Source organism: Ostrea edulis, chromosome 3 (assembly GCF_947568905.1).
Source record: "Ostrea edulis chromosome 3, xbOstEdul1.1, whole genome shotgun sequence".
NCBI lineage: Eukaryota > Metazoa > Mollusca > Bivalvia > Ostreida > Ostreidae > Ostrea > Ostrea edulis.
In genome coordinates this window covers 21078288-21088889 of record NC_079166.1, presented here as the reverse complement: position 1 = coordinate 21088889, position 10602 = coordinate 21078288, and the positions used below count along the sequence as shown (strand labels likewise).

The 10602-nt window shown below is 34.5% G+C and overlaps 2 protein-coding genes across 2 annotated transcripts in view; both read right to left on the bottom strand.

Annotated features, from left to right (window-relative positions):
• The window catches only part of LOC125675227 (3-oxoacyl-[acyl-carrier-protein] reductase FabG-like), a 19905-nt gene extending 19632 nt beyond the window's left edge, over positions 1 to 273 (bottom strand). Inside the window, exon 1 of the transcript XR_008800889.1 lies at positions 1 to 273. This exon is cut by the window's left edge and continues 171 nt beyond it. The gene's annotated coding sequence lies outside the window, so the exon portion shown is untranslated.
• Positions 274 to 973: 700 nt separating this feature from the next.
• On the bottom strand, positions 974 to 9252 carry LOC125675229 (3-oxoacyl-[acyl-carrier-protein] reductase FabG-like). The gene is made up of 9 exons (XM_056157746.1): positions 9169 to 9252; positions 6779 to 6912; positions 6577 to 6669; positions 6266 to 6351; positions 5820 to 5913; positions 5055 to 5124; positions 2959 to 2995; positions 2604 to 2667; positions 974 to 1666 (listed from the first exon to the last, which is right to left on the bottom strand). The coding sequence occupies exons 1-9, from the start codon at positions 9212 to 9214 to the stop codon at positions 1508 to 1510; spliced, it is 783 nt and encodes a 260-aa protein (XP_056013721.1). The 5' UTR covers positions 9215 to 9252; the 3' UTR covers positions 974 to 1507.
• Between the last annotated feature and the right edge of the window lie 1350 nt (positions 9253 to 10602).

The window sequence follows — 10602 nt, the reverse complement described above, 5'->3', positions numbered from 1 at the left end:
CTAGGTGTTGCACGATTGTCCAAAATTAAGAATAAAATTATTATAAGTGGCGCTGCTTGAATTGTTTTCCGGATGAAAAATTCAGGTAAAAAGTCAAGAAATGTCTGAAAAACATATCGTAGTAGTCACATCAATTCAGTAGTTTAGTTCGCCAAGTTGTTAAAACAGGTAGTGACAGTTCTATCGCCAAACGCTCGGCATCAGGTGTAAATGTGACGGGTCCTAGCAGATGACCTTAAAAGATTTGAGATGCACGAGAAGTTATTGCATAGAAGTCGAGAAATGATGTGCGTCATTCATGGCAAATTCTTTTATCATAATGCAACATGGCCAACAGTTAATCTTGCAATGATTCACGCTATAGGAAGATGCAGTAATTCAAAATCTAAAGTTAAAAGTACAAAAGTGATTATTGGTGCATGGTATTGTGATTGATTGTATATTGCTTAACGTCCCGCTCGAGAATTTTTCACTCATATGGGGACGTCACCATTGCCGGTGAAAAGCTGTAAAATTTAGGCCTATGCTTGGCGCTTATGGCCTTTGAGCAGGGAGGGATCTTTATCTTGCCACACCTGCAGTGACACATGACCTCGGTTTTTACGGTCTCATCCGAAGGACCGCCCCATTTAGTCATCTCTTACCACAAGCAAGGGGTACTGAGGATCTATTCTAACCCGGATCCCCACGGGACCATGGTATTGTGAACGTGAAAATAACGAAAAGTGATCAATCTCATAAGTCCTATAAAGAATACAAAATTAAGAGTAAAGCAAACACGGACCCCTGGACATAAGAGGTGGGATCAGGTGCCTTAGGACAAGTAACCATCCCTTGTTGACTGGTCACACCCTGTATATATATTTATATATATATATATATATATATAGAGAGAGAGAGAGAGAGAGAGAGAGAGAGAGATAATTTTTTAGAAACAGCAATCATGCTGTTCTTTCAAATAAAATAAACAGAATTTCTGCTTATATTATTATTTTAATCTTTATTCTGTATCACGTTTTATCACAGGTAACCATCAGAATTAATCTTTATTCTGCATCATGTTTTATCAGAAATAAATCAAAATGTGTTTGGTGACTGACTCTCATGGGTGATATAATATGTAGATAAGCTCAGACTGAATCATTGGTTTACATGCACCAACTTTCAAATGTAAGAAATGAGAAGAGAAAGACACTAAAACCAAATCCCAAACCCTGTTTTCAGGAGACTATATCTGTACGTTACCGCAAACAGCATTACAAAATATTTGATTTTGGAATATATAAAATTAATGTAATTTTCAATATTCCCATACCACATATACATGTCTGCTACTCATCTGTATGAATTTTCATTTTCTCATGCAATCATCACATCAAAGGATCATTTTGCAAAAAAAACTAATCAACTGCCCACTCGACTGATCTCACAATAAAAATCCAGATTAACAATTTTTCTGAGTTCATTTTTTCTGTAAGTTTTCTTTGGAATCTGTTTATCTGCATGCCTATCGTGGACAAAGAGCGTGTCTACCACCATCCACTGGTAATTGTACTCCCGTGATAAAGGAAGCACTGTCTGAAGCCAGGAAAGCAATCGCATTGGCCACCTCCTCCACCTGACCGGGCCGTCCTAGCGCATGTGTTGTTTTGGAGCGCTCTAGAAACTGTAGTTAGAAAAAAATTACGTAATTGAATAACATCTCCACATTTTTTAAATTTTAAAACTGAACCTGTACTCATTGTGTTCAGGTATAATCCTTTAAAGAAATGCAGGTTTTTAAACTATTTTTGTTTTTCTTATTGATCTTTAGAAATTTTAGACTCTCAGTAGAACACTCAAAATATTCTGTTTTTAATTTTTTTTTCCAATTTATTGAATTGTACAGTGTACGTCCTCCACCTTTAATACACAATTTGTAATAAAACTTGTAAATTCAAAATTTAGAGCACTCTTTGGACACAAACGTTTTAAACTCATCATGAATTAGCGCTACAAAAGTTGCTCTATATATCGTACATATTGATAAAATGAAGTTTCAGTGAACAATGAACTTTGCCTGTGTTAATCTTGTAACACCTCTGCAGTATACCTGTAAACATTACAAGTGTAGATATGCGTCAACAACCACTGAAGCATCTGTATGGTATGACCACTATACATTAAAAGTTGTTTGTAGCAATCTACCATTGTAATAAAAATCTATGGCTGGACAAGGAATCAAACCTGGGACCCCTGCATTACTAATTTTAAAAGTGCTCTAACCACTGAGCTATTCAGGCCAATGGCCACATTCCGTATAGCCCTAACTACTTCATTTTCCTCTCTCCTTAAATTGTCTTCACCCTTGGAGACACACAACCCAGATTCTTTTGCCCCTGGCAGGAGTTTCACCTGAAGTCAAGGGGTGGTCTATGACACCAAATGTGAATATATAGGAAACGACAAAATCTATGGCTGGACCAGGAATCAAACCCAGGACCTCTGAATTACTAGTCAGGTGCTCTAACCACTGAGCTATCCAAGCTCATGTCCACGGTCCATATAACCTAAATACTACACAATTACATTTAATTCCATAAAGTGTAAATAAGTGCGAGTACCTTTTGATAGGCCTCCTCATCCATGCCCCCTCTCTTGTGGATCTCAGTGATGGTCACACCAGGGCTACAAGTATATCACTTTCTATGTAAATATCATTTCACAAAACTCCATGTATTCAATAATATACCTTATATATTATCTAACATACAAGTGATATTTAGGGTGGGGGGATTTCACATATCATTTAATTAAATTCGTTGTGTGTTAATTATTAATCATGGCATCTATCATAAGTACTGTACATTATCTGTTAATATATGGAAAGCATTATATTGCAGCATGCTAAAATTAGATTCACTTACTTTAAAATGTTAGCTAATCAGAAGCATTTGTAGTTTGTTATAATACACTTACTTTACACTGTTTACCCTGACCTGCTTTGGGGCCAACTCTGAAACATCAGAAAAGAATTATCAATGCTTAATGGTATCATACCTTTACAATTACTTTTCTGTTACAATAAACCTCTAATAAATTAGTCACATGACATACAAAGATAACACTTACTGCCCATCCACATTCAGTGTTACACAAATGACATATAATGGGGACATTTACTGCTCATCCACATTCAGTGTTACACAAATGACATACAAAGATAACATTTACTGCTCATCCACATTCAGTGTTACACAGATGACATACAAAGATAACATCTACTGCTCATCCACATTCAGTGTTACACAAATGACATACAAAGATAACATTTACTGCTCATCCACATTCAGTGTTACACAAATGACATACAAAGATAACATCTACTGCTGATCAATATTCAGTGTTACACAAATGACAATAAGATGAGAAAATATACTGCTCATTCAGTGTTACTGATAACTGTGGTTATATTTGGCTGTGGAATCTTCATATAAATGAGAATTCTTTGTTGAAAATGGCTTATAAGCAACCTAGGTGGATGGAAAATGCACTTCTCACTGATACATTACCATTTCTAATAAAGTACAAACATTGTACATGTATCTCTTCAACTAGAAATTCCTGAGCCACACACGGCCATTAAACCTACTAAACTCGGAGGTTGAGGAATACCTTTTCATGGGCAAATGACAAGTTGAAATTTACTTTTCCTACCTAGAAATTCATTTGTCCTACCGAAACAATGAAATAAAAGTAAATAGCACATTATACACTTTATGTACCTATTGTAAAACACATTTGTTTCGGTTTAGCAATGTAACAAAAATCCCCCCAAAACATGCTGTGCATTGTGTTTTATATTGCGAAGTTTTACTGATGGCCATGTTTCTTCCCATTTTGACCAGGAAGTTCTTTTCCCATTTGTTTTTATCATATTTCACATTTTGTCTCAGGCCTAAATTTCTCGACAACCTTCAGTCGAAACTTGAACTTAAGTCTGGGATTATACTCAAATTTTTACTGCTCAAAAGAAAAACTTAAATTTGAAATCTTTTTCAACAAAGACAAGACAAATGTCACTCTGGTTCTGCACTGCAATTAATGTCGTCATCAACAACAGTAATTAATGTCGTCATCTACAACAGTAATTAATGTCGTCATCTACAACAGTAATTAATGTCGTCATCTACAACAGTAATTAATGTCGTCATCTACAACAGTAATTAATGTCGTCATCAACAACAGCAATTAATGTCGTCATCTACAACAGTAATTAATGTCGTCATCAACAACAGTAATTAATGTCGTCATCAACAACAGCAATTAATGTCGTCATCAACAACAGTAATTAATGTCGTCATCAACAACAGTAATTAATGTCGTCATCAACAACAGCAATTAATGTTGTCATCAACAACAGTAATGGACCGTTTGAGCTTAGTTATGGTAAGAAATTTTTCTGATTGATCTTCCTTTTGTTCAACTATGATCGCTGTCTATTGAGGCCTTAAATTGACAGGATTCATGCATCATTTACATGTACAGTATGTATATCAATTAAGATACAGATTACTAGTACCAGTTTATAATCAACACAACAGAAAGATTACTTTTACTTAAAACTACTTCCTTTTTCAATCAATGCTGTATTTGAATAATTTGACAGTGTTTTCTATAAAAATTCTTTTTTTCACATCACAGTTCTGGAAAATAAGTAACTTGCCCATTGACAAGTGGTTATAAAAAATGTAATTGTCCTACCCAGAAATTCACTTGCCCCAGAGATTGGGCAATAAGATTTGTCAGCCCCTGTAAACTTGTACCAAATACATGAGAATTTACAGCATAATGATAACACATACCTACTGCAGTACATCTGGTAAATGATAGTACATACTTATTGCAGTACATCTGGTAAATGATAGTATATACTTATTGCAGTACATCTGGTAAATGATAGTACATACTTATTGCAGTACATCTGGTAAATGATAGTACATACTTATTGCAGTACATCTGGTAAATGATAGTACATACTTATTGCAGTACATCTGGTAAATGATAGCACATACCTATCGCTGTACATCTGGTAAACTGATCGATGGCACTCTTAGACATACAGTATGACAAAACGCCACCAAACTGCAAAAAAATATTAGATACAATGTGTCATACAATATTATACAATGTCACATCATGTAACACAATGCTACATAATGTCAAAAAACACAATATAATGTCACATACACAATGTTACATACAATATCTTATGATGTCACATATCACATCACACCTAGTCACACAATGTCACACTTCTACTTAACATGTTAACATACAATGGTACATAACGTCGAACAACATTATACACAATGTAATACAATATCAAATCATGTCACACACACAATGTCACACAGAAAATGTCACACACACACAATATCATATATACAATTTCACACAATGTCACCCATCACAAAATGTTACACAATATAACATAATGGCAGAATGTCGTACATACAATATCACATAATGTCAGAATGTTATACATACAATATCACATAATGTCAGAATGTTGTACATACAATACCACATAATGTCAGAATGTTGTACATACAATATCACATAATGTCAGAATGTTGTACATACAATATCCATCACACAGAGTCAAGATAAGTCACACAATGTGCACCAGCAATATATGGTAAACACATATCAAAGATAAATCAATTACTGGTTTAAATCAGTTTGTGAAAAATCATAAAACTAATTTTTTCGCGAATTTCCAAATTCCTCAGTGATCTTTAATCATTAATTACAGCTGAGAAGTTTAGAATACTCACTGATCTAACGCCATTCACACTCGATACATTGACAATGCTTCCTTTTGTTTTGACCAAATGAGGAACTGCAAGCATAGTCAGATGATATATAGATCTGAAAACACAAATCATTTCAGATCAGATTAAAAAGTGATCCTCAGTTTGTTCTGAAGATTATAATACATCTTGTATATACATGTATTCGTATGTAAATCTACAGTATCTTGAGCTAAGAATGACACTGTAATCACGTTTTGTCATTAAATAAAACCCTGCTTCTTGCTATATTCAATTAGAAATGAGATTTCAGGCATTCAATAAATCAAATCAGCTTACCATAAACCATCTTAATTTCTGCTTTAAAATGTTGAGTTAGAAAATACAGTCCAGTGACACACAGAGCACACCCGTATTGAAATGTTTCGTATTTATTTGTATTGAATCAGAAACATCCATAGTACATGTACCTGACATTAATGTTCATAACTTCATCATACTGCTCCAGTGTCGTTGTTTCAATGGTTCCAGTTTTCACTATTCCGGCATCATTGACCTATTAGTTCAAATATCAACTGAATTAAAACTTCAAATGAAAGACAATTATTGATGCAAATGCAATGCAAATCTTTTTCAACTTCATCATGCTACACATTTCTGATTTAATTTATTTCTAAATGTATTGTCCATATACTGACTATAAACATGATTTAAAAAAATTATATCCTCAAAAATCTGAACAGGCAGCATTCCAAACTGAATCTGTTAACATTTCACGCACCAGTATGTCCAACTTCCCATAATGCTTTACTGTTTCATCCACAAGTTGCTTCACAAAATCTTCATTTGTTAGATCACCGTTGAGAGTAAACGGCTGAAAGAACAAACAGAGTTAAATATGACAACACCTTTCATTACATAAATTCCATCCAGCCTTGTTTCATGTGTTTCATTACAGCAATAAGTTCACAGGAGGATCTCACCTTTTTTCCGTTTCCCTTTTCACACTCAGCCGCTGTTTTGGTCAAATTGTCAACATTTCTGCCTGTGATGGCTACCTCTGCACCAAGTTTACAAAACAAAATGGCTGTCCCTGCCCCAATACCGGAACTGGCCCCTGGAAGTCACAAACATCACTGAAATTAAGTACAAGCCTCAGAACTTTATGTTCATGAGTGAAAAAAGAAAACTGAAGTATTCATATGCTCATTGATCAAAGAAAATTTAACTAAAAGGGTTAAATGTTGATTTACTCCGCATATGATTGGCTCATCAAATCAAGCAGTCAAAGCACTGTCTGTTCTCACCATTCTTTCACAGAATGTTCATCAAAGTTTGTCAGTTTCTTTAAGATAGTCTGTTCATTAATGTTCGTGATAGATTTTTTTTTATTAATTTGTTAGTCTGTTCATGACAATTTCCATGTCACAGTTTGTTCATGACAGTCTATTTGTCAGAATGTTCATGACATCAATTCATCTCGTCATGATTATGTCAGAATGTTCATGACATCAATTCATCTCGTCATGATTACAATATATTCATCTGTCTTTTTGTGACAGGGTCTCTTTTATCAGAGTTTATTCTTGACAGTTTGATCATGACAGTCTGTCACTGTCTGAGTTGGTTTTTGCAATCTGATTAAAATCAGCTCTTCGATCCACTCCTATATTTTTATGTTGTTGATAGCGACAACATAAAAATAAAGGAGCAGATCAAGGAACTGATTTTAATCAGATTGGGTTTTTGACTGCATAACATATATATACACAAGATGAACTGGCAAATTTATTCGAAAGTCTGAATCTAGATTCTTCTATCTGTTAATAGTAAAATGACTACTATCAAAGCCAGTGCAGCATAATTATGTTCTGCAAATGCTCTACATGATATGCTTTGATGTGTATTTAGTAAGAAAGTTGTATCAAACATTCATGGCACCCATGTCTTCACATGTTTATAACTTTTTCCAGAATTGAGATTACTTAAAAATTTTGCAGCAAATCAATGGTTCCAAAGAAGAGTCTGGCTTGATGCTGGGCAACAAACCCTAATAAACATCAGATATTCCAGTCACAGTAGCTCAGTGCTTCGTAAGGCCAAAATAAAAGTATAGTTTGTTTGGAATTGCTTCTCGCCTCATTAGAATTATTCCTGCTGGAAAAATTTTATTGACAAAATTATATTTTAAATTTTTTTTTTCATTCCATTGGTAAAAAAGTTCAAAAGTTTGTTCAATCAATGAATTACTTGTCTTTTGAATATCGGCTTTGACATCCAATTAATTTAATCAATCGGATCAGTAAAACGCTTTTTTTTTTTTTGCTATATGTAATGAAGCATTTAGAAGATTGTCAATGACAAGCAGTTATCGCCAAAATGTCATCCTGTTAATGAGCCAAATATCCCTTTGCGTGTTTCTATACACATATATGAGGTGAAAATTGGCAATATAATTTAATTCCAGTTTTAGTCTTCAAAATACTTGGAAAGGAATTGCGACTGAATTGAAAAACTCTGATATGTCAGATGTCATTGGTCAAAGTTACATGGATCTGACGTGTTTGAAGTTCAATTGCACAATGCACATGGAGTTTGCATACTATGCTGATGCAATAGTGAGCTATAAAGGGCATAGGAAAACATTTATGCTTTTACTTTGCATCAGCTGATGCTAATTTCAAAGGACCAAAATTTATACTCTCCCAGTCCGTGCTGATTGTCTTGTCAAAGGGCTAAAGATTTTCAAAGAGAAATCCTCTGAAATAGACTGATGAAATTATTAATAGGAACACCCCCCCCCCCCGACTTTATTGTAACTGAATTAAAAGAAAAAGTATCTGTCAGAAAAATAAATCTGTTCACTGTTCTTTATTGTGACTTTTATTATTAATTTTTTTAATTCAACTTCAATGAAAAAAGTAATTCCCTCCCGGGTCTGAAACCCGCCAGGCGGTAATTCCAAACAAATCTTTTTTTAAAGGATGGCCTGGCTGGGAGGTCGTGAGTAAGAGCCCCGATAGTGCCATGGCCGCGTCAAATCTGTGACGTAAACATAGGTAGTGATTGCTCCTTTGTCAAACGCTCGGCATTCAGAAGTGCGAATCACAGTAATTTTAAGTTGTTTTTTTAATTGGAAACCTTATTCTATAGCCCGGCCCTAGGAAAACCTGAATTCATGTGTAAAAGTGAAAGTAGAAACATGTGAATAACTTTGAACTTTATACATTTGTGGTGTAGCCCAGATAACCTTTACAAGCAATATTATAGACACTGTTCATTCAACAGGCTATATGACAGTTTTGCTTAAGATGAGAAAACAGTGCATACTTCTTATCTTGTATGCAGAAAATAGATTTTAACACTGACAAACCTGTAATCAATGCGACTTTTCCGTCTAATCTAGCTATCGATGCCATGATTAATAGTCGGTTGTTCACAGCGCACCATAAATGCAAGACCGTCACGGCTAAGATTTATAAATCCGGATGGTTGCAACTTTTTGTTACTTTAAAAGTACACGAATGTGTGCAATTGTTGTCAGAGAGAGGGGTTGTAAAGTGTAAAGTGAGGACAAATTTTCACCAATGGACAGAAGTTGTGAGGACAGCATTGCACTATGAGGACACCCCCCCCCCCATGACTGTGCATCCTCACAATTATGTCCTAAATGTGACCTACAGCATGAGAGAGAGAGAGAGAGAGAGAGAGAGAGAGAGAGAGAGAGAGAGAGAGAGAGAGAGAGAGAGAGAGAGAGAGAGAGAGAGAGAGAGAAAGAGAGAGAGGGGGGGCAGTAAAACGTGTAAAGTGAGGACAAATTTCAACCAATCAAAATATTAGCTTAGTAAGGACAAGTGGTGTGAGGACATGTCCTTACTAATATTCTCTCTCAAAAACCTTCTTTTTTTTCATAATTCAAAAGAGAGTATTAGATAAACTTTTATAGATATCCCTATAGCTATACCTAACATAGTACTTTTTTGCCTTTAGAAAATGTGTATTCTCTTCTAGTAGGTTTGGTCTGCTAGAGAGAGAGAGAGAGAGAGAGAGAGAACTCGGCTCATCATGCAGATGTTCTTTTTGAGTGTGAACATGATTATGTCAGGTGTTGCTACCGGATATTGAGAGAATGTGTTTGTTTGATATTCACTTGAAAATTTAATAATAAAAATAGAAAATTAAATAAAATATGAATCAGATTATTTAAAGGATATCTATTAGACGGTGTTATTGTTACTGCTAAATGCAGTAGTGTCACTGTGTCCTTAAATGGATGTATGGTTTGATAAACATTTTTTCGGTTTTATTTGCTTGTCATACATGTAAGTACACATATAAAATCCTTAAAAAAAAAAAAAAAGATAAATAAAGCACTTGTGAATTTTCTATAGGTCGTTAAAAGTTGAAATGTATTACCCCTCCTGATTTATATACATGTAACTATGTAAATTTCCCCCACCGTTTTGGATTTAACTGAGAAATCATGGGGGAAAACTACATTCCATACGGTATAAAGCATACTAATCTTATTTGTGAAACATAATTTTAGTTTTCATTTAATTTTTAATCATATCTGAAACAGGGATATATTGAAATCATAAGTTTTCATTCAGTGAGAAAATTAGTAAAAGTTCGTAAGCATATAAGATATTGTTGAATTTTGGTTGGTAAAATGGAAAGGGGGTTTCGGCATACCGTATTCAGTGAAATTCTCTTTTCTTTTCTTTTTTAATTTGTTTACTGTTACATTTCATTGTAAGTCAATTGTGATTCTCTCTCTCTCTCTCTCTCTCTCTCTCTCTCTCTC

Bases quoted from the DNA above. Each gene is read 5' to 3' on its own strand.
- LOC125675229 (XM_056157746.1), bottom strand. From the start codon at position 9,214: ATGGCATCGATAGCTAGATTAGACGGAAAAGTCGCATTGATTACAG. The intron at 6,670-6,778 runs GTGAGATCCTCC...TTGTTCTTTCAG, and splicing joins AAAAGGGAAACGGAAAAAAG to CCGTTTACTCTCAACGGTGA. The intron at 2,668-2,958 runs GTAAGTGTATTA...ATATACTTGTAG, and splicing joins GTCAGGGTAAACAGTGTAAA to CCCTGGTGTGACCATCACTG.